General features: G+C 54.0%; 1 protein-coding gene across 6 annotated transcripts in view; it reads left to right on the top strand.

Annotated features, from left to right (window-relative positions):
- HMCN2 (hemicentin 2) overlaps positions 1-27,570 on the top strand; it is a 178,744-nt gene that overhangs the window by 107,334 nt on the left and 43,840 nt on the right. For 5 of the 6 annotated variants that reach the window (XR_015135732.1, XM_086323476.1, XM_086323474.1 and 2 more), the window contains 22 exons: positions 300-423; positions 1,072-1,247; positions 2,483-2,579; positions 2,788-2,907; positions 5,357-5,518; positions 6,427-6,708; positions 7,859-8,026; positions 9,543-9,656; positions 10,073-10,159; positions 13,820-14,011; positions 15,772-15,945; positions 16,051-16,167; positions 16,678-16,820; positions 17,186-17,336; positions 18,960-19,178; positions 21,629-21,742; positions 22,361-22,548; positions 23,742-23,838; positions 24,579-24,740; positions 24,931-25,044; positions 25,817-26,019; positions 26,717-26,798. Coding sequence is in view for 5 of the 6 variants with exons in the window: in XM_086323476.1 (XP_086179602.1) it covers positions 300-423; positions 1,072-1,247; positions 2,483-2,579; positions 2,788-2,907; positions 5,357-5,518; positions 6,427-6,708; positions 7,859-8,026; positions 9,543-9,656; positions 10,073-10,159; positions 13,820-14,011; positions 15,772-15,945; positions 16,051-16,167; positions 16,678-16,820; positions 17,186-17,336; positions 18,960-19,178; positions 21,629-21,742; positions 22,361-22,548; positions 23,742-23,838; positions 24,579-24,740; positions 24,931-25,044; positions 25,817-26,019; positions 26,717-26,798 (3,286 nt within the window). In the remaining variant the exon portion in view is untranslated. The remainder of the gene's footprint in view (positions 1-299; positions 424-1,071; positions 1,248-2,482; positions 2,580-2,787; positions 2,908-5,356; positions 5,519-6,426; positions 6,709-7,858; positions 8,027-9,542; positions 9,657-10,072; positions 10,160-13,819; positions 14,012-15,771; positions 15,946-16,050; positions 16,168-16,677; positions 16,821-17,185; positions 17,337-18,959; positions 19,179-21,628; positions 21,743-22,360; positions 22,549-23,741; positions 23,839-24,578; positions 24,741-24,930; positions 25,045-25,816; positions 26,020-26,716; positions 26,799-27,570) is intronic. The other variant, XM_086323475.1, reaches the window with a different exon arrangement.

The following is a 27,570-nucleotide window of genomic DNA, read 5'->3' as shown; positions in this document are numbered from 1 at the left end:
CAGACATCTTACCTTCTCCTTTTGGTACAAACCCTTTGAAATCTGTTGTGTATCTTATACCTGGGGACCGGCCATATCTTAAGGGCTCCCAGCCCCAGCCCTACTCCCCAGGGGACCCTTTCTCAGGGCCGATAGAATTGCCCACCAGCCAGCAGAGGTTCTGAGGTTCGGGTATGCCTCACATTTCCAGTGCATTGCTGGGGGGCTCTGGGGGCCTGGGCAGCTGCCCAGGCACACCTGCCAGCAATGCCAGCTAGTGAAGGGGACGGATCGCCCGTGGACTTTCTTCTGGGGTACAGGTCTTCCCTGGGGGCCGGGTCCTCATGCTGGCCAGCGCCCGGGTCTCCGACTCCGGCAGCTACTCCTGCGTGGCCGTGAGTGCAGTGGGCGAGGACCGCCGGGACGTCGTCCTGCGTGTCCACAGTGAGTCTCGGGCCCCGGAGGCTGCCGGGTGCGGGCTGGAGGCTCAAGACGGTGGGGCTGGGGCATCCCCAGGGGATGGATGTGCCAGGTCTGTCCTGAGACTGCGTCTGCCTTCATGTAGGGGTCCATCGGACCCCCCCGAGCCATGTCTTAAACTATGAACTCCCCTGTCATGGACAGGTGGGCTGGTGGGCCCTTTCTTCAGTGGTAACATCTGATACAACTAAAGTACAAAATCAGGGGTCTTCCCTGGTGGTCCAGTGGTTAAGACTCTGTGCTCCCAATGCAGGGGGCAAGGGTTTGCTCCCTGATCAGGGAACTAAGATCCCATATGCTGTGCATGGCCTGGTCTAAGACCTTAAATAAATAAAGATTAAAGTTTCTTTTTAAAAAAATTATAAAAGTAAAGTACAAAATCATATTCAGAATATTGACGTCATAACCCACCATCCTATTGAGGTTTGGGGGTCTCCTCTGCTGGTCGTTGAGGGGAGGAGCAGAGGGCTTCAGTTCAGGGGGTGGCCCCCATCCTCACGGCACCTCCCCGACCCCGTGTTTGCTCCTGGCTGCTGGAAGGGGGAGGTTCTGACTCAGGACGTGACTCGACTCACCCGCCTGAGACAGCCCCCACCCCGCCCCCTCCCGCAGCGCCCCCCAGCATCCTCGGAGAAGAGCGGAACGTGTCTGTCATGGCTAACGAGTCCGTGGCCCTGGAGTGCCGGAGCCACGCTGTGCCCCCTCCTGTGCTGAGTTGGCGCAAGGACGGCCGCCCACTGGAGCCCCGGCCCGGCATATACCTCTCTGCAGACAAGGCCTTGCTGGAGGTGTGCGGCCTCCCAGGCCACCAAGGAGGGCCCCACCATGAGCAGAGCTGAGCCCTGACCCAGGCGGGCGGGGACGCATCCTCCAACATCAGTTCAGCTCATCTCGACTGGCAGCCCATCCAGTCCCCAGACCCAGCAGAGCTGCTTCCAGCCAAACTGGGATGGAGAGCAAAGCCCCAGGACTGAGCCCTGGGAGCTTCTCTCAGCCCCTTCAGCTCAGTTCAATTCAGTCACTCAGTCGTATCCAACTCTTTGCAACCCCATGGACTGCAGCACACCAGGCCTCCCTGTCCATCACCAACTCAAACTCATGTCCATTGAGTCGGTGATGCCATCCAACCATCTCATCCTCTGTCGTCCCCTTCTCCTCCCACCTTCAATCTTTCCCAGAATCAGGGTCTTTTCCAATGAGTCAGTTCTTCCCATCAGGTGGCCAACGTATCGGAGTTTCAGCTTCAGCATCAGTCTTTCTCAGCCCCTTCCCTCCCCCCAAAGCTTTCCACCCGTTTTTCACTCCTTGCTGGAAAGCCTTCTTGCCTTTGGGCATTTAAGGCCTTTCATCCGGCCCGGCAAGTCAAGGGGCATCTAGAGTGAGCCCGGATCTCACCTTTATCCCGCCCCTCCTGACTGCGGCAGGCACCTCCTGTCTGGACCTCTCTGGCCTCAGGTCTCTCACCTGTGAGCACGGTGACACCTTTCTCCTGGGCTGGCCGGGAGAGTTCCAGAGAGTGCCTGTGTGGACCCACTTGCCCCAGAGAACAGCTCATCCACATCAGCTAGGGGAAGGGGGCACAGCTCCAAGCTTTTGGGGAGCACGCTCTGCTCCAGCCGGCTCCTCCTTCCCCCAGCCCCCTGCACTTTGTGATGTGATCATTCCTAACTCCGAGCACCTTCAGTTTGGCTTCCTCTGCCTGGAATACTGCCCCTCCTTCCTCTTTCATTCTTCAAAGCCACAGCCCGGCTCCTCTGACCCCTGAGACAGGGCCCCCTCCGCCTGCCCCTTGGGACACGGCTATGGATGTGAAGTGGGGTGAGGCTGGCAGGGCCACCAAGCCCCTGGCTCCCAGAAACTTCCCGGTGCTGGAGGTACAGCGGGTGTTACCACTGGTTTGTCAACCCCCAGGTTCCAGGTGGGAGCGTGGGCTCGGCGAGGGAAAGTGACAGGCCCAGGGTCACAGAGATGTGGCACCATCTCTGCGCTGGACCCCTGATGGGTGGTTTTTGCTCCCGGCCAGGTGGACAGAGCCGAGGTCGGGGATACGGGCCGCTATACCTGTGAGGCGCTGAACCAAGTGGGCCGCTCAGAGAAGCACTACAACCTCAATGTCTGGGGTGAGGGTCTCCCGGGCTGGGCTGGGCTGGGCTGGGGTCCCTTCCCGCAGCGTCTGTCAGGGCTGGCTCTCAAGCCCAGGGGGAGGGCGGTGCTGCCTTGAATGGGTCCAGGACACAGCCTTCCCCCGCCCCGCCCTCTCCCCGGGGCCTCTTTCCCACCCAGTCCCCAGCTTCCTGCCCTCCTCACCTCTGCTCTGTTTTTACTCAGTCCCTCCAGTGTTCCCCTCGCGGGAGCCACGCACCCTAACCGTGACCGAGGGGAACCCCGCCAGGCTCTCCTGCGATTGTTGGGGCGTTCCCTTCCCCAAGATCTCCTGGAAGAAGGACGGTAGGCTGGCTGAGCCCCAGGCTCACTGCCCCACCCATGGAGGCTGCTCCCTGCCCTTGCTTCCAACCCTGGCTGAGATGGAGACGGGTGCAGGTGCTGGTTACAGAAGCCCCCTACTCCCCTCCAGCCCCTTCTCAGCCAGTGAGAGCTAGACTGATCTCAGGGCCTCCCGTCAGATGTCTCTTCTTCCAGGAAGCCCTCCCTGACCTCCCTCCCAGTCTAGGGAGAGGACCTCCTTGACACCGCCCCTGTGTTAACTTCTCATGTCACACACCTTAGTCCCTCAGTGTCTGCTCCTCCATGAATCCCTGAGCCCCGGGAGGCATTGTCTGGGAATTCAGCAGTGGCTTAGCAGTGCCTGGTACAAAAGAGATGCTCAGTGAATATTTGGAATTCATTCATTTAACTAGTATTTATTGAGAGCCTGTCTGTGCGAGGCATCATTCTAGGTGCTAGAAATGCATCAGTGGATCAAGGCAGTCAGGTAATAAGTGAAAAACGAGTACAGGCATACCTCGTTTTAATGCACTGTGTTTAGAGTTTCACAGGTGTTATGTATTTTACAAATTGAAGGCTTATGGCAACCCTGCCTCCAAAAAGTCTGTTGGTGTCATTTTTCCAACAGTATTTGCTCACTTTGGGTCTCTGTCACATTCTGATAATGCTCACAGTATTTATGACTTCATTGTTATTATTAAGTCTGTTATGGTGATCTGTGATCAGTGATCTCTGATGTTACTACTGAAGAAAGTTTATGACTTGCTGAAGGTTCAGATGATGGTTAGCTTTTTAAAATATTTTTAATTGTGTACATTGTTTTCTTTTCACACAATATTGCACACTTAACAGATTATAGTATCAACATATATGCACCAGGGAACCAAAAATTCATGTGACTCACTTCATTTTGATACTTGCTTTATTGTGGAAGTCTGGAACTGAAAATGTGCTATTTCTGAGGTGTGCCTGTAAATGACTTAATACCTGATGTGATAAATGCTATGGAGAAAAATATAAGCCAAGAAAGAGGAGAAGACTGTTGGGGGAGCGGTGGGATTTGCAATTTTAAGTTGAGTGGTCAGGGACATTTGACCACGCAGACATGAAGAAGGTGAGGGATGAACATGAGACGACTGTAGGGAAGGCATTCCAGGCAGGTGACAGCAGATGCAAAGGCCACCTGGGGCAGGAGTGAGTCAGGTGTGGTTGAAGAACAACAGAGGGGTCAGCGGGGCTGCAGCAGATTCAGCTCGAGACGGTCACATGAGCTGTGATGGCTGGGTCCAAGGCTGTTGTAAGGATCCCAGCTTTTACCTTGAGTGAGATGCGCTGTTTTAGGAGTCTGGAAAAAGGAGGGACACAATCTGGTTTGTGCTTAGCAGGTTCCTGCCAGCATGATAAGAACAGACCGTTGGGAACAAGGGTGGGAGCAGGATGCTAGTGAGGGGGCTTCCGCAAGGACTCCAGGCAAGAGAAACTGGCACCTGGACTAGGTGGGTAGCCAGGAGGTACTGAGAGGTGGCCATAGTCTTCTAGATGCATTTCAGAGGCAATGCTGGCAGGATTTCCTGATGGCTGGGATGAGGGGCTAAGGAGAATGAGGAGTCGAGGATGACTTGAAGTTTTGGCCTGGCAATTGAGAGAGTTGCTACCATCACCAAGATAGAGAGGCTGTGAGGGCAGGTTTACGGGGTCAGACTGGGAGTTTGCGGCATTTTAACTTTCAGATCTGTTAGACATCCAATGAGATGTTAAATGGGCAGTCAGCCAGAGGTGTCTGGAGCTCAGAGGAGAGGTCTGGGCTAAGAATAAATCCGGAAGTGACAAGACAAGCCGAGATCACCAGGGGAGAGAGTGTGGACAGAGAATAGAATGTAAGAGTGAGGAAGCGTGTCGTGTGGCCACCCGGGCCCCTCCCCCGGCTGGGACACGTGCTGCTGGATGATGAGAGCCCAGAGGGCTGCTCCTCCGTGACAGGTGCAGGGTGATGAAAGTTAGCGCCTCCAGGTTTACAAAATCCTTCCCTGCATCGGGGTCTCCTTGGTTCCAGGCGTGCCTGTTGCTTGGTCTCCCTCCCTCACCACTGTAGCTAGACAGATGGGTCATTTACTCAATAGCCTTCACTAAGCCTTAATATATGCCAGGCCCCGGAGAGCCTCCAAGGACCCCAGGGGGAAAGTGAGGCAGAGTCTTCCCTCCAGGACAGCCCAGGCCAGGGAAGGATTCAGACATGCCACCTGTAGGTAGAGCTGGGTTGGGGACAAGCTCAGAGTTGTGGGTTATCAGAGGGGATTCTGGGATCAGATTTGCTGCTCAGGGAAGTCTTCCTGGTGGAAGTGACATTTAGTGGGCATCTATGGGATGAGCAGGAGTTGGCCAGGATGGATGGGAGGACAGATGTTCAAGGTGGAAGGACTAGGGACCAGGGGCTTCTTTCTCATGCATCCAGGTCAGCCCCTGCCCGGGGAGGGGGCCAGCCTTGCGCAGGTGTCAGCTGTGGGGCGGCTGCTGTATCTGGGACCGGCCCAGCCAGCCCAGGAGGGAACGTACACCTGTGAGTGCAGCAACTTGGCCGGAAATAGCAGTCAGGACCAGCAGCTGGTGGTGTATGGTGAGTCGGACTGGGATGACCTGGACCAGGCGGAAGGGGCTGGAAGGGGTCAGCCTGAAGGGTGGGCAACCAGGCACCCTGGCAGGGCAGACCTCACCCCCCAAAACCCAAGCAAAGACAGAAGGTGGATTCTCCTGTCCCACTTTAGATTAGTGCCATTTTAACTGCCCCCTCCAAGTCAGCTTCTTACAGCTCCTGACCGTGAGAGAGCAAGCAGCTTGATGCCAAGAGACCCCCAATGGCCCAGAGAGAAAAAGGAAACGACAGCTTGAAACAGCTGGAAACTAAAGAAATGTAAAATTGATATAAAATTCCTATATGTGATGGAAACTCAAGTCTCCATCTACCTATCCTATGCGGGATAAAATTAAATATCTCAGCCTTATATAAATCATTCTAGAAAATAAATCCCATGGACAGAGGAGCCTGGTGGGCTGCCGTCTCTGGGGTCGCAAAGAGTCGGACACGACTGAAGCGACTTAGCAGCAGCAGCAGCAGAAAATAAAACCGAGAACACTACCGTGCAACGTCTTGTGGAGAACCCCACCTGTGGAGCTATCCCCCACCCCCACCCCCAGCCCTAACAACTGTTGAGAAGCCCCTGATTTCTAAGGAAGAAAAGTCCTTACAAATCTTCAGGACCGTGCTGTGAGCTCATTGTCCAAACAGCAGGCCCTCCCGTGATTCCGAGGGTATGGGAGAGGGGGCCGGGGTACCGTGGTGATCCCATTATAGAGATGTAAAGTGGAGGCCCGGACAGGTGAGGTCACCTGGCTAAGGTCACACGGCCAGCGAGAGGCAGAGGTACACATGCCAGATGGAGGCGAGCCCAGAGCCTGGCCTGAGGCGTGGTGCCCGGCGGCCCCCTTCCCCGCCCCCACCCCCGACCTGCTTTCTCCCCACCCCAGTTCCCCCGCGGATTGCCGGCCCCCTGGAGCCCTACGCGGATGTGTCCGTGGTTCAGGACGAGGAAGCCAGCCTGGAATGCAACGCCACAGGGAAACCCGCGCCCAGGGTGACGTGGGAGCGGGACGGGTGGCCCGTGGGGCCCGAGTCCGGCCTGCGGCTCCAGAACCACGGCCAGAGTCTGCACGTGGAGCGGGCTCAGCCTGCCCACGCCGGGCGCTACAGCTGCGTGGCCGAGAACGAGGCCGGGAGGGCCGAGCGGAGGTTTTCGCTCTCCGTTCTCGGTGAGGACCTGCAGCCTTCGGGAGGAGGGCAGGAAGCGGCAAGGCAGCCTCCGTCTCCGTGTTCCTGGGGCCACCTCCTTGTTCTGCCAGGAGCCAGGCCTCTGGCTAATGCTGCTGTCAGCGGAAGCTGCGAACACTGCTCTCAAAATCAGGACCGGCTCCAAATAGCCCTCATTTCCCTCCCCTCCCCCCACTTAAAAAAGTTATTTGTTTACTTATTTGGCTGCACCAGAACTTAGTTGCCACCCGTGGGATCTTTAGTTGCAGCATGTGGGAGCTAGTTCCCTGACCCGGGATCGAACTTGGGCCCCCCTGCATTTGGAGTCTGTGGTCTTAGCCACTGGACCACAGGAAGTCCCTCACTCTCTCTCTCCTTTGCTGTTTTCCTGCTCTGTTCTGGGCAGTCGTTATTCTACATGGTTCGTGTGTGATGTTGGGATTTGGGCGTCCCTAAGAGATCAGCTAGACCGTCATCTGTCTTAGGAAGTCAGGGTGGCTTCCTGTAGGAGGTGACTTTTAAAGCTGAAATGTAAAGGCTAAGTTGGAGTTCATCAGGAGCTGGGGTAAGAGGAAGAGTGTTGGACAGAGGGAACAGACTCTGCGGAGGCCTGGAGCAGAGTAGCTAGAACGGCCTCCTGATTCTAGTCTTTTACTGAGCTCCTACTGCATACCTCAGGGTGGAGGTGAGGAGTGGGAAGAGACAAGGAGAGAGGTGGGCAGGGGTCCTTTAGGGAAGACCTTCTTATCACATCTCCAGCGTTGCTGGGACCCCAGGCCTCGCCGACCTGTCCCTGCCTGATAGTGGGGCTTCCTTTCTGAATGGGACTCTACTGTGTGGGTCTGGGGTCCCGTCTGTGTTCCCCGTGGCTCTGATTTCTGTCTCCTTTGCTCAGTTTTGCTCCATACCAGGGTCTGAGCTAAGGGCTTCACACATGTCCTTGTCGGATTCTCCTGGTGTTCCTCTGAGGGGTTGGGGAAACTGAGGCCTCAGCCTGATGCCAGAGACCAGCATGTGGCCACCACTCACCCCCTTCAGTGGGAGCAGCTCTGAGACTGGGGGTCGGGGATCCTTGGGGAGGCCAGTGGGGAGGTAGGAAAGAGCATACAGCACCCATCTGCATCCTGAATGTGGCTTCTTCTCTGTATCTAGTGCCCCCAGAGCTCATTGGCGACTTGGGCCCACTGACCAATGTTACAGCCACCTTGCACAGCCCCTTGTCACTGTTCTGTGAAGCCACAGGCATCCCACCACCAGGGATCCGCTGGTTCCGAGGGGAGGAGCCTGTCAGCCCTGGAGAGAACACCTACCTCTTAGCAGGTAAGGTCTGAAACTCAGCTTCTGCCTCTGTCCATCACGTGCCTGTGATCTCTGATCCTGCCTTGCCCGGCATGGTTGGGATAATCGTTTCAGCTATTAGTCTCCCAAGAGTGCACCCCAAAAGTCTGGTCAGATGAGGTGCTCCAGGAAAAAAAATAAGGATTTAAATAAGTCTGGAAAAGGCTTCCTGTTCGATTTTCCTGGAGACCCACAAGAATCACTTGCATAGTCAAGGTTCTGATAAGTCCTGCAGCCAAAAAAAAAATTCTCACAGAGCTTATATAACCTCCCATGGAGCTGTAGCAAACTTTTAGAAATGCTGGTCCAAGCACTTTCTCCTCTGCATATTCATCTTCCTCACAAAGCTGGTTTGTGATGGTTCTTGCTGGAATACAAATGGAGAAACTGAGGCTCAGGAGGCAGTATCCCATCAGAATCTTGCAGGGACTTCCAGGCCCACTGAGGCTCGGCCTCAATGACCCATCAATTATTCCATGCAGCCCAAGCTGGGATGGTAAATTTCCCCTCGTGTATCACTTCCTGTCACTTGGTAGGGGCTGCAGTATTCATCGGATGAGATGAATTCAGAGACTGCATCTGGGTCTGGCAGAAAGGAGAGTGGTAATCGATTAGTGATGTCTGCCCTGGGTACAGGAGTAGCCGTGATGGCAAGTCCTGTATATCTGCTTTCCCTGGGCTGGTCTTAGGAAATCCTTGTGTTCCCCTGAGAGGAATTGGTTCACCTCTGAGAGGTCCTTGGGAGAAGGTGGACTTTCACCAGGTCCATCAGAGTAGAATGGTGTTCTGATCTGAGCCAGGATTACATAAACCACTGCTGTGCTTTCAGCTCTAGTCAATCCACAGAAGAGAGGGTAGCCAGGTGACAGAGTCTTCTTACTAGGACAGGGTCAAGTTTACCCCGTGCTTATGTGTGTTTAGTCACTCAGTCATGTCCAACTCTTTGCAACCCCATGTACCGTAGCCCGCCAGGCTACTCTGTCCATGGGGATTCTCCAGGCAAGAATACTGGAGTGGGTTGCCATGCCCTCCTCCAGGGGATCTTCCCAACCCAGGGATTGAACCCAGGTCTCCCACATTGCAGGCAGATTCTTTACCATCTGAGTCACCCGGGAAGCTTAAGAGAAGTTTACCCTGGCGTAGGTCTAATATCCAGGCTTCCCTGGTGGCTCAGTAATAAAGAATTCACCTGCTAATTCAGGAGATGAGGGCTTGATCCCTGGGTTGGAAAAATCCTCCGGAGGAGGACTTAGCGACTAAACAACAGGACTTAGCGACTAAACAACAGCAAGGACTAATGTCCAGAGGGCTCCATCCATCTGTTGACCCTCCAGGTCTCAGTTTCCCTCTCTGAGGAATGGAACACTGTGGGAGGCAGACGCATAAACATCTAAATATAATGCCCAGCGTGTTCCTCCTTCCAGTGGGCAGCCTGGGCTCAGCTGGGGACAGAAGGCTGCTCGCAGCTGTGCTTGGAGCCCACTCTCCCGCTTCCCAGGTGGCTGGATGCTGAAGCTGACCCGGGCGCAGGAGCAGGACAGAGGCCTCTACTCCTGCCTGGCCAGCAACGAGGCTGGGGAGGCACGGAGGGACTTCAGCGTGGAGGTCCTGGGTATGTCACCGCGTGGTTCTCACGGGCGCCCACCCATCCTTCCTTCCAGCCTTGGAGCCTCTGGGAGTGGACCCAGCACAGACAGGAGGGAGAGACCAAGCCTTGTCTTCTTTGCCTCATCAGCAGCCTCTTCTCTGAGGCTGCCATAGAACTTGCCAGAAACAGCCAGAATCAACCCAAGATGAAAGGGGGCAAAGATTTTCAATACCACCCAACTGCCTTCCTCTGATTGGGGCCTTCTCCCAGTGGCACTGGTATTTGCCTCAGCCAGCTGCAAATTTTTATTAGATCCCCTGCCCCATGGCAGCAGGTGTGAGGGAATGGAGAATGGAAGACAGAACCAGTGGGCGCTTGGCTTCCTGCTCCGTGGTTGCTCAGCCTGGTCAGTGAGCATCTGTCTTCCCTGCTTCTCGCAGTTCCTCCCAGTATTGAGAAGGAGGACGTGGAGGACACAGTCAAGGTCCCCGAGGGGGAGATGGCCCACCTGATGTGCAACGTCTCAGGTAAGGGCCACACAGCGGACTGGAGGAGGGTGAAGAGGCAGCTGTGGGAGGAGGGGTCTTCAGAGATCTGGGGTGCCTGCCCACTGCCCTGCTGTTCCCTGCAGGGTGTCCCTTGCCATCTTGGACTTTTTACTCTCTATGCCTCTGCCACAAACACTCTTCCTTACTCATCTGACTGCAGAGCTCAGTTCAGTTGCTCAGTCGTGTCGGACTCTTTGCGACCCTATGGACTGCAACACGCCAGGCCTCCCTGTCCATCACCAACTCCAGGAACTTGCTCAAACTCATGTCCATTGAGTCGGTGATGCCATGCAACTATCTCATCCTCTGTTGTCCCCTTCTCCTCCCACCTTCAGTCTTTCCCAGCATTAGGATCTTTTGCAGTGACTCAGTTCTTTGCATAAGGTGGCCAAATATTGGAGTTTCAGCTTCAGCGTCAGTCTTTCCAATGAATATTCAGGACTGATTTCCTTTAGGATGGATCTCCTTGAAGTCCAAGGGTCTCTCAAGAGTCTTCTCCAACACCGTGTTTCAAAAGCATCAATTCTTCGGCGCTCAGCTTTCTTTATGGTCCAACTCTCACATCCATACATGACCATTGGAAAGACCATAACTTTGACCAGAAGGACCTTTGTTGGCAAAGTAATGTCTCTGCTTTTTAATATGCTGTCTAGGTTGGTCATAGCTTTTCTTCCAAGGAGCAAGCGTTTTTTAATTTCGTGGCTGGAGTCACCATCTGCAGTGATTTTGGAGCCCAAAAAAGTAGTCTCTCACTGTTTCTATTGTTTCCCCATCTATTTCCCATGAAGTGATGGGACTGGATGCTGTGATCTTAGTTTTCTGAATATTCAGCTTTAAGCCAACTTTTCCATTCTCCTCTTTCACTTTCATCAAGAGGCTTTTTAGTTCCTCTTCACTTTCTGCCATAAGGGTGGTGTCATCTGCATATCTGAGGTTATTGACATTTCTCCCAGCAGTCTTGTTTCCAGCTTGTGCTTCATCCAGCCCGGCATTTTGCATGATGTACTCTGCATATAAGTTAAATAAGCAGGGTGACAATATACAGCCTTGATGTACTCCTTTCCCGATTTGGAACCAGTCTGTTATTCCATGTCCAGTTCTAACCTTGCTTCTTGACCTGCATACAGATTTCTCAGGAGACAGGTCAGGTGGGCTGGTATTCCCTTCTTTTAAAGAATTTTCTGCAGTTTATTGTGATCCACACAGTCAAAGGCTTTGGCATAGTCAATAAAGCAGAAGTAGATGTTTTTCTGGAACTCTCTTGCTTTTTTAATGATCTAGTGGATGTTGGCAATTTGATCTCTGGTTCTTCTGCCTTTTCTAAATCCAGCTTGAACATCTGGAGGTTCGTGGTTCACGTACTGTTGAAGCCTGGCTTGGAGAATTTTGAGCATTAGTTTGCTAGCGTATGAGATGAGTGCAATTGTGTGGTAGTTTGAGCATTTTTGGGCATTGTCTTTCTTTGGGATTGGAATGAAAGCTGACCTTTTCCAGTCCTGTGGACACTGCTGAGTTTTCCAAATTTGCTGGCATATTGAGTGCAGCACTTTCACAGCATCATCTTTTAGGATTTGAAATAGCTCAACTGGAATTCCATCACCTCCACTAGCTTTGTTCATGGTGATGCTTCCTAAGGCCCACTTGACTTTGCATTCCAGGATGTCTGGCTCTAGGTGAGTGATGACACCATCATGATTATCTGGGTCGTGAAGATCTTTTTTGTACAGTTCTCCTGTATATTCTTGCCACCTCTTCTTAATATCTTCTGCTTCTGTTAGGTCCATACCATTTCTGTCCTTTATTGTGCCCATCATTTAATGACATGTTCCCTTGGTATCTCTAATTTTCTTGAAGAGATCTCTAATCTTTCCCATTCTATTGTTTTCCTCTATTTCTTTGCACTAATCACTGAGGAAGGCTTTCTTATCTCTCCTTGCTATTCTTTGGAACTCTGCATTCAAATGGGTATATCTTACTTTTTTCCTTTGCCTTTCACTTCTCTTCTTTTTTCAGCTATTTATAAGGCCTTCTCAAAGAAACATTTTGCCTTTTTGCATTTCTTTTTCTTGGGGATGGCCTTGATCACTGTGTCCTGTACAATGTCACTAACCTCAGTCCATAGTTCTTCAGGCACTCTGTCTATCAGATCTAATCCCTTGAATGTGTTTGTCACTTCCACTATATAATCATAAGGGATTTGTTTTAGGTCATACCTCAATGGTCTAGTGATTTTCCCTACTTTCCAATTTAAGTCTGAATTTGGCAATAAGGAGCTCATGATCTGAGCCACAGTCAGTTCCCAGTCTTGTTTTTGCTGACTGTTTAGAGCTTCTCCATCTTTGGCTGCAAAGAATATAATCAATCTGATTTCAGTATTGATCATCTGGTGATGTCCATGTGTAGAGTCTTCTCTTGTGTTGTTAGAAGACGGTGTTTGCTATGACCAGTGTGTTCGCTTCGCAAAACTCTGTTAGCCTTTGCCCTGCTTCATTTTGTACTCCAAGACCAAATTTGCCTGTTACTCCACATACCTCTTGACTTCCTACTTTTGCATTCCAGTCCCCTATGATGAAAAGGACATCTTTTTTGGGTGTTAGTTCTGGAAGGTCTTGTAGATCTTCATAGAACGGTTCAACTTCAGCTTCTCCAGCATTACTGGTAGAGTCATAGACTTGGATTCCTGTGCTACTGAATGGTTTGCCTTGGAAACAAACAGAGATCATTCTGTCATTTTTGAGATTGCATCCAAGTACTGCATTTCAGACTCTTTTGTTGACTGTGAGGACTAGTCCATTTTTTTCTAAGGGATTCTTGCCCACAGTGGTATATATAATGGTCATCTGAGTTAAATTCACCCATTCCAGTCCATTTTAGTTCACTGATCTCTAAAATGTCGATGTTCACTCTTGCCATCTCCTGTTTGACCACTTCCAATTTACCTCGATTCATGGACCTGACATTCCAGGTTCCTATGCAGTGCTGTTCTTTACAGCATCAGACCTTGCTTCCATCACCAGTCACTGGGTGTCTTCATTCTTTCTGGAGTCATTTCTCTGCTGTTCTCCTACAAGGTCCTAGTGTTCCCCTGTTGCAGCATTGACTCCACTGGGCCAGAGTGGCCTTGTGACATCTGTCTACCCCAGCCAGGCTCTGAGCTCCATGAGAACCAAGGACTATCTTGTCACCATGGTTCCCCCAGTGCCTGGCAAAGTAGGCTCCCATTAATGCTTGTAGCCTGGGAGAGATGGATGGATGGATGGATAGATGGATGAATGGACAGATGGGTGAATGTGTGTATGTATGAATGGATAAAAGGATGGATGGATGGGGTGGGGTGGGTAGATGGATGGATGGATGATGAATGGATGGATGGAAAGAATAATTTGCCTTTATGTCCTGCCTGTCTGTACCAAGCCATCCCTGCCCACAACCTGCGAAAGGAAACGGTAACCGAATCACATAGGAAAGGGTCCGGGCCAGGTTTGACGGCTGCTTCTGTGTCTTGCCCTGCCATACGGGCCTCTGGACTGAAATGGAGAACGATGTCTCCCACCCCATCTCGGAGCTGCCTCTGGCCTCTGGTTTGACCTGGTGAAAACCTACTGAATCGTTTCACCTGCCTCTCCCCTCTGCATACAGGCCACCCACAGCCCAAGGTCACATGGTTCAAAGACGGCCAACCCCTAGCTAGTGGAGACGCCCACCACGTTTCTCCAGATGGAGCCCTCCTGTGGGTCCTCCACGCCAACCTGTCTAGTGCGGGCCACTACGCCTGCGTTGCAGCCAACGCCGTAGGGGAGAAGACCAAGCATTTCCAGCTTAGCGTCCTGGGTAAGTGCCAAACATCTCCTGGTGACCCTAGGTTCAAGCAGAAGGGAAAACCAAGGTGACCAACTCCTTACAGGCAGCTTCCCACAAAGCACTTTACTTTTGTTTCTTCCATGTCAGCAACAACAAAAGTAACAACAGTGGGTATATTGGCTAAACACCTACCACGAGCCAGGCATGTGGAGAGGCCTGATTAGTTGAATAGGGGCGGGGGCACCGAGCAGCACGTGGGATCTTAGTTACTTGACTGGGGGTCGAAGCCAAGCCCTGTGCACTGGGAGGCAGAGTCCTAACCACTGGACCACAGGCGTCCCCTGACTATCCTAGGAGGTGGGAGATGTGCTTGTCCCCCGGTCACCAGTGAAGCTGTGAGGCTTAGAGAGGTGACAAGACTCCAGGCCTCAGGGTGGGGGCTTACACCCAGGCAGTCATTCTCCCAAGAGCCATCAGCATGAACTGTCTCATTAGGAGAAGCAGGGTTCTAGAAGATTAGACAGATCTGTTTCTCAAAATGCTATTGGTAGGACTTCCCAGATGGCTCAGTGGTAAAGAATCCATCTGCAATGCAGGAGACACAGGAGACCCAGGTTCGATCCCTGGGTCAGGAAGATCCCCTGGAGGAGGACATGGCAACCCACTCCAGTATTCTTGCCTGGAGAATCCCATGGACCGAGGAGCCTGGCAGGCTGCAATCCATGGGGTCGCAAAGAGTCAGACATGACTGAAGTAACTTAGCATGCAGAGCACGCACAAAACTTCCCTAGAGGTCCAGTGGTTAAGAATCTACCAGCCAATGCAAGGGACTCAGGTTCGATCCCTGCTCTTGGAAGATTCCACGTGGCCTGGGGGCAACTAACCCTGTGTGCCACAACTACTGAGCCCGAGGTCTAGAGCCTGCAAGCTGCAATTACTTGTCCTGCACACCCTAGAGTCTGAAGTCTGCTACAGGAGAAGCCACCGCAAAGAGAAGCTTGTATAGCGTAACCAGAGACTAGCCGCCCCTCGTCACAGCTAGAGAAAGCCTGCACGTAGCAACAAAGACCCAGAGCAGCCAAAATTAATTAATGAAAAATGAAATAAACTGCTGTTGGTAAAAAGGAGGGTCCCCAGCAAGAGCTGAAAGAGAATATTTGGGGACCCATGAAAGCAGAGCTATTTTACTCAGCAGAGAACAAAACTCCACCCCAACCTCTGCTCAGAGCAGGGTACAAATTGGAACCACACACAGAACTGGGAAGACTGTGGAAAAATTAGTAGATGTCTGGATGTTAACAGGGGCTTCCCAGGTGGCGCAGTAGTAAAGAATCCGCCTTCCAGTGCAGGAGACACAGGAGACGGGGGTTTGATCCCTGGGTCAGGAAGATCCCCTAGAGGAGGAAATGGCAACCCACTCCAGTGTTCTTGCCTGGAAATCCCATGGACAGAGGAGCCTGGCGCGCTACAGTCCACGGGGTCATAAAGAGTCGGACACACCTGAGCCTGCACACGCATGGATGTTAAGAGCTTATTGGGGAAATAGAGGCAGACTTGACCAGCTTCCCCTATGATATGGCTTAGTAAGGGAGCGCCTGGGCTCTGGGCCACCCAGGCCTGAACTGAAGTCTGGCCACACAGGGCGTGGTTCCTCTGAGCCTCATTTCCCATCTGTGTAACACAAACAACAACAGCACTGAAGCCCAGCACCAGGGTCTCAGACTTTTCCGGGTCCTCAGGCCCAGGGTGGGGGATCCCTGTTCAGGAGCGCACCCCCTGCCCCACTGCAGTGGTTCCCACCATCCTGGGAGTGACGGAGGACAGCGTGGACGAGGAGGTGACTGTGACCATCAACAACCCCATCTCTCTGATCTGCGAGACGCGGGCCTTTCCCGCCCCCACCATCACCTGGATGAAGGACGGGGTCCCTTTTGAGGCCTTGAACAACATCCAGCTGCTCCCAGGTGATGCCCTCGAGGGGATGGGGGGAAGGGGGGGAGGTAACATGTCACCAGGTTGGGTCAGAGGCAGGCAGCCAGGGGTGACCCTGGCCGCTGTCCTACCCCAAGCAGGCACCCACGGGCTGCAGATTCTGAATGCCCAGAAGGAAGATGCGGGCCAGTACACCTGCGTGGTCACCAACGAGCTGGGCGAGGCCATGAAGAACTACCACGTGGAAGTCCTCAGTGAGTCAGGGACCGGCCAGGGCACCGGCTGCGTGGGCAGGAGGCTGCCTGGGAGTGCCGGGGCTGCACTTGACACCCCAGGCACCTTCATGTGACATGTCCCCTCTGATAGTCCCTGGCCAGCCAGGCCAGCTCGGTCCATTTAGGGCCTAGAACTTAGGAGGAGGGAACCAGTGAGTTAGGACTGGGTCACGTGGATGCCTAGACCCACAGCAGTCCTGGCTTCCTTTTGCCACTCACACTGCGGTGCAATAATACCGGTAGCCCACAGCTGGAGACCTGGTACTCCCGGAAGGGTCCCCAGAGGTCACCCCAGGAATCCCCCTGCCTCAGACCTGCCCTGTACCATAACCATCTCTCCCCAGGAGTGGGTGGGTTACCAGGCTCCCTGTTCCTCTGCTCTGGAGAGACAGCCCCCTCCATTTCTGGGATGGGCTTAGGGGCTGGGGGGTGCAGGGTCTCAGCACCTCTTCTCCCGGCCTGCTCCTCAGACTCCTTTATGGTTTTCAGTCCCCCCTTCCATCTCCAAAGATGACCTCTTCGGGGAGGTCAGCATGAAGGAAGTGAAGACCAAAGTCAACAGCACCTTGACCCTGGAGTGTGAGTCCTGGGCTGTGCCCCCGCCCACCATCAGCTGGTACAAGGACGGACAGGTGAGCTCAGGAGCCCCTGGCGGCCTCAGATTCTCAGTCTGGGCCCCCCTCATCTGCAGAACCTTCCAGAAAAGGCAGTCATAGCAGCAGGCCCCAGAGCTGTCCTGGGCCCTGCCCCATCCTTTATATTTTAATAAGAAGCTCAACTCTTTATAGAAAACAAGTCTCACATGCATGAAACCCTATATTCACTCACTGAATTCTCTTCTAATTTTTACGTTCTGTGGGTCTGGTGTTACAGAATTGTCAGGGTGCTCTGATCACTTTATGTGGTGTTTTAAAACCCATGTGAAAATGGAAGTAACTCATCTGGGTGCTTTCTAGCCCTCATTCCTGATCCCTGTCCCCTCTCTTTCCTCCTCCAGCCCGTGACCCCCAACCAGCGTGTCCACATCCTCGGTGAAGGACGGTTGCTCCAGATCCAGCCCACGCAGGTCTCCGATTCTGGGCGATACCTGTGCGTGGCCACCAACGTGGCCGGCGAGGATGACCAGGACTTCAACGTGCTCATCCAGGGTGTGTGGGGCCACGGGGCGGGGGTCAGTGGGACTTGGGGGGTGTCAGTGCTTCTGGGGCGGCCTGGCAGGAGGGCTCTATTCTCATCGCTGTCTGCACATCTGGCCCCCCGAACCCTGGCCTGGGCTCTTTCAAGAGCCCTGGCGGACCGGGACATCACTGCCCCCCCAGGCCTTAGTTTTACCTTTGTAATATATGGGTGATCAGGGAACTTTCCTGATGGTCCAGTGGTTAAGACTTCCCCTTCCAATGCAGTGGGTGTGGGTTCCTGGTCCAAGAAGGCAGATCCCAGAGGCCTCTTGGCCAAAAAAACAAAGCATGAAACAGAAGCAATATTGTAACAGAGTCAATCAGATCAGATCAGTCACTCAGTCATGTCCGACTCTTTTCGACCCCATGAATCGCAGCACGCCAGGCCTCTCTGTCCATCACCAACTCCCGGAGTTCACTCAGACTCACGTCCATTGAGTCAGTGATGCCATCCAGCCATCTCATCCTCTGTCGTCCCCTTCTCCTCCTGCCCCCAGTCCCTCCCAGCATCAGAGTCTTTTCCAGTGAGTCAACACTTCACATGAGGTGGCCAAAGTACTGGAGTTTCAGCTTTAGCATCATTCCTTCCAAAGAAATCCCAGGGCTGATCTCCTTCAGAATGGACTGGTTGGATCTCCTTGCAGTCCAAGGGACTCTCAAGAGTCTTCTCCAACACCACAGTTCAAAAGCATCAATTCTTTGGCGCTCAGCCTTCTTCACAGTCCAACTCTCACATCCATACATGACCACAGGAAAAACCATAGCCTTGACTAGATGTACCTTTGTTGGCAAAGTAATGTCTCTGCTTTTGAATATGCTATCTAGGTTGGTCATAACTTTCCTTCCAAGGAGTAAGCGTCTTTTAATTTCATGGCTGCAGTCACCATGTGTAGTGATTTTGGAGCCCAGAAAAATAAAGTCTGACACTGTTTCCACTGGTTCCCCATCTATTTCCCATGAAGTGATGGGACCTGATGCCATGATCTTCGTTTTCTGATTGTTGAGCTTTAAGCCAACTTTTTCACTCTCCACTTTCACTTTCATCAAGAGGCTTTTTAGTTCCTCTTCACTTTCTGCCATAAGGGTGGTGTCATCTGCATATCTGAGGTGATTGATATTTCTCCCGGCAATCTTGATTCCAGCTTGTGTTTCTTCCAGTCCAGCGTTTCTCATGATGTACTCTGCATATAAGTTAAATAAACAGGGTGACAATGTACAGCCTTGACAAACTCCTTTTCCTATTTGGAACCAGTCTGTTGTTCCATGTCCAGTTCTAACTGTTGCTTCCTGACCTGCATACAAATTCCTCAACAGGCAGATCAGGTGGTCTGGTATTCCCATCTCTTTCAGAATTTTCCAGAGTCAATAAAGACTTTTTAAAAATGGTCTGCATCAGAAAAAAAAGATCTTTAAAAAAAATTAGCTGATAATAAAGGAAAAAAGATCATTTAAAAAAAACTGCTTTGATGAAAGGGATTGGCTCAATCGATGAAATTTCCCTGCCTAGGGGAGGCTGGGACGGGAATCTCTGAACAGAGGTTCATGCCCATTTCTCAATGGTGTGTCTTGACGGCTTTGTCCTCCGCTCCCCAGTACCCCCCATTTTCCAGAAGGTGGCTGATGCCACTGCAGACTTTGAGACCCCGTTCTGGGGTGAAGAGGCCCGGGGTGGGGTGACGGAATACCGGGAGATCGTGGAGAACAACCCTGCCTACCTGTACTGCGACACCAATGCGGTGCCAGCCGCGGAGCTGACCTGGTACAGGGGGGACCGCCCCCTCTCCATCGAGGACGGGGTGTCTGTTCTGCAAGGTAGGCCAGGGCTGCGTGGAAGAGCGGGCCCTTTACAGGCAGGCACCAGGGTCACACCCACACCAGGGCTGGTCGCCTCCGCCTTTCGGTGCGGCCTGAGGTCTCCTGCCTGCTGCTTGCTGTCTGACCCCCGGCAGGGCATGTGACCACTCTGGACCTCAGCCGCCTTTCATAAACTGGGGCTAGAAGTCCTTTACCTGTTTGAAGGCAAGAACAGGATCCCCTTCTGCCTCTGGTTAGAACAGAGGTCCTCGTCTGCACCACGCCCACCTCTGGGCTTCGAGATCTGTAATGTCCTGGCCCCTTTTTCCGGGGGGAGGGGGCAGTTCCTTTATTAAGACCCCAAATGTTGAAGAAGCTCTCATGGGGCTCTGATGCCCACCCAGGATCCAAGATCATGGCTCATGTGACCTTAAAAAAAAATTATTTATTTTTAATTGGAGGATAGTCGCTTTACAGCACTGTGTTGGTTTCCGCCATATATCAACACGAATCAGCTGTAAGCATACGCATGTCCCTTCCCTCTTGACTCTCCCTCCCACCTTCCACCCCTCTAGGTTGTCATGTGACCTCTTTCTGTCTTTTTCCTGCTTTACATATTTGTTTATTTAAAGTTGGGCTTCCCTGATAGCTCATTTGGTAAAGAAACTTTTAAAGTTATTTGCTTTTTTGTTAAAAACATAAACACTTTTTCTTTTTTTATATCTAAGTTTTTTAAAATTTTGCAGTGCTGTACTGGTTTCTGCCATGTGAAACGCGAATCAGCCATAATCATAGAGTACACCCCTCCCTCCCTAGCCTCCTCCCCTCCCCCCTTCCATCCATCCAAGCCATCACCGAGCTCCAGGCTGGGCTCCCTGCGCCACACAGCAACTTCTCACCGGCTCTCCATCGCATGGACATTTTGTATTTATGCCAACGCTACTCTCTGCATTTGCCCCACTCCCTGCCTCCCCTACTGTGTCCACAAGTCCAGTCTCTACATCTGCGTCCCCATTCCTTCCCCACAAGTGGGTTCATCAGTATCAGCTTTCTGGATCGCTTTACCGTCTGAGCCACCAGAGAAGCCCTGTAGATCCCACATATACGCGTTAATATACTATATTTGTTTTTCTCTTCTTGACTTACTTCACTATGTATATAACAAGCTCTAGGTTCCTCCACCTCACTAGGACTGACTCAACCCCTTCCTCTTTTATGGCTGAGTATATATTCCAGCGTGTTTATGTACCACATGTGTTCTATTCACTCATCAGTCGATGGGCATCTAGGTTGCTTCCTGCCTAAACAACTGCTTCATCTTAGAATAGTTTTTTACGGACGGCTTTGAATTAAAGGGCTCTGGGGATGGGGCTTAGAAACGCCTGGCTTCCCTGGGGCGGAGGGGTCCAGGACTGGGAGGAATCCCAGACACAGAGCCCGGGTGGGGTGGTCACCCGGCTCACGGTCACGCGGTGCCCGGCCAGGCGCAGGTCAGCGGTGATGCTGGTGGCGGAGGGAAGAATGAGGGGGCTGTAGGGCGAACAGCCATGCCAGGGTTTGGACTTTGGTGCTCGTGAAAGAAGGCGACCCCTTGGAGATCTGGGAGAGGCAGGGCTTACGGAAAGATGTAATTGACCCCTTAAATGGCCACTGCCCTCTGGCTTGGGGACACAAAGAGCTCAGTCACATGCTGACCCTCAGTCCCACCATTGGTCTCTGCCCTGGCCACAGAACCCCTAATCCTGGGCACACAGTGCTCATAGTCACAGCTGATCTTAATTCTGGCCCTGATCATAGATTAATCTCACACATTAAGTGATCCCTCCCTTGACCATGGCCACAGCCTCCCTAGTCCAGGCTACCACCCCTTGGCTCTGCATATAATGAGCCCCTGGTTCGAATCCTACTCACAGCCCATCACATCCTGGGTTGGCCACCCCCCAGCCCAGGATTCTGAGCGCACAGTCACCCAAACCCCACTCCTGCTAGACACAAGTTCCAGCCCCCTTGATGCCAGAGTCTGGCCCTGGCTGGCTCTCTATCGCAGAGGGTCCCAGGTGATGCCCCTCAAGAGCCCCCACCTCCAACCACTCCAGCCTCCTGAGAGCCTCTGCCCAGACATGTGCCCAGCTCTCCGCCTCTTCTCTCTGCCTTCATCAAGGAGCTGGGCTCAGCCCTGCCAGGTACTCTTAGGAAGCCTCAGTTTTTCCATCTGTAAGATGGGAGTTGTGACAACACACAGAGTCAGAGGCTGGGGGAATGCTCAGCCCAGGGCCTGGTGCAGAGCAAGCCATTACTGTGCTTTAACTGGCCCTCTTGTGCCGTGACCGGGGCACAGCAGGTGCTTCTCTGCATGTCACAGGTTATGTGGGGGGAGTGGGGCAGTGATGTGTCCCAGATCTCCTCCAGGGGAGAGGGCAGGTTTCTTGGTTCTTGCTCAGACCTCTATCTCCCCCATGTCCCTGCAGGAGGCCGGGTCCTGCAGATCCCCCTGGTACGGGCGGAGGATGCGGGAAGGTACTCGTGCAGGGCCTCCAACGAGGTGGGCGAGGACTGGCTGCACTACGAGCTGCTGGTACTGAGTGAGTGGCCTGGCCTGGGGGTGGGCAGTGGGGGAGGCTCAGGTCTAAGGCCCCATGAGGGCCCCCCACCTCCAGAAGGGGGCCCAAGTAGAGAGCAGGTGTAGTCTTGCCTTTCTCCAAATGGATGATGCAGGGCTTTCGAGCTCGGACTCTGAAACCAGACTGGACTAGGTTCAGATTCCAAGTGAGCTGCTTCCTGGGCCTTCCCTGGTGGCTCAGACAGTAAAGAGTCCGCCTGCAAGGCAGGAGGCGTGGGTTCCGTCCTCAAGTTGGGAAGATCCCCTGGAGAAGGGAATGGCTACCCACCCCAGTATTCTTGCCTGGAGAATCCCAGGGACAGGGGAGCCTGGCGGGCTGCGGTCCATGAGGTTGCAAAGAGTTGGACACGGCTGAGTGACAGCACACATGAGTTGCTTGCTAGCTGAGTGACCTTGAGTGAATCATAGCCCTCTCTGTGCCCTAGACTTCTTAGCTGTCCCAGGGCTCAGAAGGGCTTGGTGGGCAGGGTTCAAGGAGCCCCAGCTAGCACCTGGCACCAAGACCTCTCGTCTCCACGCCCTGCTCCTCCTGGGGCCTTTCCCAAGGAGGCTGCCCGCTTCTCACCCTCTTCGCCCCCAGCTCCACCTGTGATCCTGGGTGAAACGGAGGAGCTTGTAGAGGAGGTGACCGTCAATGCCAACAGCACCGTCAGCCTGCATTGCCCAGTCCTGGGCAACCCTGCGCCCACCATCTCATGGCTCCAAAATGGGCTGCCTTTCTCCCCAAGCCCACGGCTGCAGGTCCTGGAAAATGGGCGAATCTTACAGGTCAGGGCGACCCCCCCCAACCCCTGCTCAGGCTAAAGGCAGTGGCTGACTTCCCTGGTGGTCCAGTGGTTAAAACTCTGCCTTCCTTCCCATAAAGGGCTTGGGTTCAATCCCTGGTTGGGGGGCGGAACTAAGATCCCTCATGCTGCAGGGTGTGGCCAAAAATACTTTTTAAAAAATACTTATTTAAAAACAAAAGCAAAAAAGATTCTGCGTTTCCAGTGCTTCCACTGCAAGGGGTCATGGGTTTGATCCCTGATTGGAGAACTAGGATCTCACATGCCCTGTGGCAAGATCAAAAAATAAATTATAAATAAAGATAGCTGCTGCAGTGACTCAGTTCTGTTTGTCTGGGGACCAACGAACTGCCATCACCTGAAGCTCTTTGCTTGGAAGTGTGTTGGAACCCCTGGGATTTAATTCAGGGTTTCCTGGGTCGGGAAGATCCCCTGGAGAAGGGATAGGCAACCCACTCCAGTATTCTTGGGCTTCCCCTGTGGCTCAGCTGGTAAAGAATCTGCCTGCAATGAGGGAGACCTGGGTTTGACCTCTGGGTTGGGAAGATTCCCTGGAGAAGGGAAAGACTACCTACTCCAGTATTCTGGCCTGGAGAATTCTGTGGACTGTATAGTCCATGGGGTCGCCAAGAGTCGGACACGACTGAGTGACTTGCACTTTCACTTTCTTTCACTTTTACTTATTTAATTCACTGAAGAATCGTATGTGAGAAGCCTTGTAGGGCTGCTCGTGGCCCCTGAAAAGGAGCAGAGGCTGGCACACCCACAGCCAGCGTGGCACAGGGCAGCCTTCCTTAGGAAGGCCATCAGATGCTCACAGAGCCGTGTGGGCACCTGGAACCTCAGGCAGCACCTTGGGCCCCCAACATCCAGACACCCCTACACAGGACCCCTGGAGCCCAGCACAGCACAGAGCACCCTTCTCGGGGCTGGGGAGGGGACCATTGTCATCACCCAGTTTGCTACAGGGACTCATCTGTCAGCCTCACAGCCCCGAATGTCACAGAAAGCCCTGGCTGGACGTGGGGTGACCTCCCTAAGCATTGCTCCGTGTAGACAAAGGTGGTCTTCTGAGGGGGCTCCACCTGGTGCCGGCCGTGCCTGGGATGGGTGGGAGGGAGCCCTCGCGGTTCCTGGGGGGCCCAGAGCCATCGGGCTGGCAACATGCACCCCCAGGTTTCCACGGCGGAAGTGGCTGACGCCGCCAGCTACATGTGTGTGGCCGAGAACCCAGCGGGCTCCACGGAGAAGCTCTTCACACTCAGGGTGCAAGGTGAGCCGGGCGAGTGGGCAGCCCCCGCGGGTTCCCCAGATGAGCAAGGGCTGGTCCTCTGGGTTGGCCCTGGCGTGCTCTGTGGGCTCACCAGGCAGGCAGGCAGAGTGCTGCGGTCCTTCCAGCATCCTGGGCCCTCGGTCTGTGCCAGCCTTACCCCAGGACAGAGAACTCTGGAGGACCCTGGCCATTAGACCATCTTAAGCAACCTCGGAGGCTCTCAGAAGAACAAGGTCTTTCCAGCACCACTATTGATCACTTACTATAAGGGCACTTACTTTCCTGGGCTCAAAGCCGAGAGGTGGGCCCCATTTTAGGGCCGTGGAAACAGGCTCGGAGACTCAGTGGGGGTCTCCCTGCCTCCAGAGTCGACCCTCTCAACCTCTGCGTTCCTGTGATATGTGCATCTTAGGGGCTGAGATCTCTGGCTCCAGACGTAGTGCAGCTGTGGCCTCAGGGGCAGAGGGATGACAGCGTTGGGCACTCAGGTCTAGGACTTAGCCTGAATTGAATGGATATTCTGGGCCTCCCACTGAGCAGCTGAGTGACCTTGGAAAAATGACTCTCCCTCTCTGATCTCTGAGCTCTGCATTCTCCTCTACAAGATGAGGAAGACGAACAGGAGCTGGTTTGAAGTGCCAGGAGCCCCAGAAGGCCCCATGTGTCACCCTGTGGCCGTCGGCTCCCTGCCGGTCTGTATTGTCACGTCTTTCTTTATTTCGGTGGCCCCGCGGGGACAGTCCCGCCACGAATCGCAGGTCTGAACCCGGAGCAGATCACCGCCACCCTCAACAGCAGCGTCTCCCTGCCCTGCGACGTCCGTGCTCACCCCAGCCCCGAGGTCACTTGGTACAAGGACGGCTGGACCCTCTCCCTGGGAGAAGAGATCTTCCTCCTGCCTGGTGCGTAAACTGAGGCTGAGGGCCTGGCTCGGAGACTCTATGGGGAAGCTGAGTGGCCTCCCCAAATCTGGGATAGAATTGGGGGTCTGGGAGGGCTTTAGGATTGTGGGTGTAGGGTCTGGGGATTGGGGCCTGTTCACTGGTGCCAAGCGCTGGCTCCCCCCCGACCCGCCACCACCACCCCTCGCAGGCACCCACACCCTGCAGCTGACTCGGGTTCAGCTCTTGGACTCTGGGATGTACATATGTGAGGCCCTCAACGCCGCCGGCCGAGACCATAAGCTGGTGCAGCTTAGCGTGCTGGGTACGTGCCATCTGTCCCCCCCACCTGCACTGTCCCCGACTCCTTCCATCACCCTCACACCCCTTCTCCAGCACAGTCAGGAGAGGGGCAGCCGGCCCCGGGGGAGCCTGGGACACACCGTGCCGTCTGCTGCAGTGGTGTCTGGGGCACCGTGGGGTTACGTTCCTGATTACTAGACTCGGACGCCCTTGGGTTTGAAATTCAGCTGTGTGCTTCCTTGCTCTGTGACCTTGGGCAAGTCACTCTTCCTCTCTGAGCCTTGAGTCTCCCATCACTATAAGGTGATGGTTGGTTTAAGGATTAGATGGTGGTATGTGAGCATTTAATCCAGTGCCAGGGCTTCCCTGGTGGCTCACAGGTAAAGAATCCGCCTGCCAATGCCGGGTTCAATCCCTGGGTTGGAAAGATCCCCTGGAGGAGGAAACAGAGCCCCACTCCAGTATTCTTGCCTGGGAAATCCCATGGACAGAGGAGGCTGGCGGGCCACAGTCCATGCGGTCGCAAGAGTCAGGCTCGACTGAAGTGACTCAACACACGTGTACCCCAACTGGGAGGGTGAGCCCAGAGAGGCCAAGAGGCACTTCCCAGGTCACCCAGCAGGTCCTCGGCGTGCTGGCCTGGATTCTCTTAGTCCAGCCCCCGGGGTCAGTGCAATCCCCTGGGGTGGGGTCTGCTGTGTGACCCTTTCTCTCCATAGATGGTTAGCCTGCAGGGATGTTGGGGAGGACAGGGGAAGGCCTCGGCCCCTCACTTGGCTCGTCTCCTGCCCCAGTTCCCCCCACCTTCCGGCAGGCACCCAGCAGACCCCAGGATGTGGTCCTGGTGAGTGCAGGGGACAAGGCCGTCCTGAGCTGTGAGACAGACGCATTCCCTGAGCCGACTGTGGCCTGGCAGAAGGACGGGCAGCCCCTGGTCCTGCCAGAGCGAATCCAAGCTCTGCTGGGTGGGCAGAGGCTGGAGATCCAGGACGCCCAGGTGAGCTGTCTGGAGGTGCAGGCGGCCCTGGGCAGCCCTGGAGATGTCACCTCCTGGTGTGCCAGGGGCAGGCGGGCAGCTGGGTGGTAGGATGTGGGGCCTGCTTCCTCCTCGGCCCAGAGAACCCCAGTCCAAGGTGATGAGCAGCCTTGGAGGCGGGAGATGAGGAAAGGGCACCAGACCCCAGGTCTGGCTCGGCACTGAGCCATAGAACGACTTCAAGCAGATCCGGGCCCTGCCGCCTGCCTGTTTCCCCGGGATCCAGAAGCCTCTCCAGGCCCCTCTGGTTATCACTCCCGGGGACTCGGTTCTACCTGCCCATCCCCATCCCTGGTGTGGATTAGACACCCACAAGTGTTCACTGGGTGAATATTCGCTGTTCCTCTGGAACTGTACCCAGGGCTCCCCTCTCCGGGTTCAGCTCCATCCCCACAGCAAGGGAACCTTCTCCCCCTGGCTCAGCTGACACGCAGACCCAGGGGAGGGTGAGGTCTGGGTCCTCTGCACCCACCTTCTCTCATCCCTCCTGCATCTCTAGGATTTGGGAAAGGCCAGAAGGTCCCATCTCCCCTTGGGCCTCCCAGGCATGACCGGTTTACTTGGAGAGTCCTGCTCTGGAAGGTTCTGGGGCCTGGAGGTTTTGGGGAGCCCACCCCAGCCGCATGCACACTGTCATCACGTGCTTTCTCTGTCCCAGGTGTCGGATAAAGGTTTATACAGCTGTAGAGTCAGCAATGCAGCCGGGGAGGCCATGCGGGCCTTCAGCCTCACGGTCCAGGGTAAGCTGGGGACCAGCCTGCGAGCGCCACTGTGGGACCGCTGGCAGCACATGGAGCTACCAAGGATGGGAAGGGCAGTGACTGCAAAGGGAAGCGTGTTGCTGAGTGTTTAGGGCACAAGATCTGGAATTGAAAAGAGCAGGATCAGAACAGGACTCCACTGATGACTTGCTCTGAGTGACCTTGTCCCTTTGAGCCTCGGATTTACCTTCAGTAAAAGGAGCCGAAGATAGGACCTGCCTGTTAAGCATGCAGAAGGCGCTCCATCTATGGTCTGCCATGACTGTGTCTAGAAATGGCTGGGCACAGGGCCCAGGATGGGAGCACTGGGACAGAGCCCTAAGAGATCAGACCCTCGGAGTCCTGGGACCATGTCATCCCCATCTGAACCCTAAGGCACCTGCCCTAGCAGCCCAAGATGGAACATAGATGGGCATTTCATTGGGTGTGGCTCAAGCTGGGGGTGAAGGGAGAGCTTGTCGGAACTGCCTAGGGAAGCAAGGGATGAAGGCTTGGCCAGATTTTCTTGTGGTCAGATGTTGTGTCAGTTAGGGAAAAGACTCAGCTGTGTAACAAAAAGACCCCAAAATATAGTGCATCAAGGAAGAGAGAAGTTTACCTCTCTCATCCAAAAGCCTAGAAGTGAGCATCTGGGCTGCAGGGTAGCTCTGGACTTATCAAATGCTAATTTAGGGACCAAGATCCTTCCATCGTATTGATCTCCCATTCGCTGAGGGTTGTCCCTGTCTGCATTCCATCTTTGGGCTTTCCC

This window comes from Bos grunniens, chromosome 11 (genome assembly GCF_055505025.1).
Source record: "Bos grunniens cultivar Pamir isolate PY7600 chromosome 11, Bosgru_T2T1.0, whole genome shotgun sequence".
Classification (NCBI taxonomy): domain Eukaryota; kingdom Metazoa; phylum Chordata; class Mammalia; order Artiodactyla; family Bovidae; genus Bos; species Bos grunniens.
The sequence above is the reverse complement of the archived record's forward strand: the minus strand, read 5'-3'. Positions and strand labels throughout refer to the sequence as shown.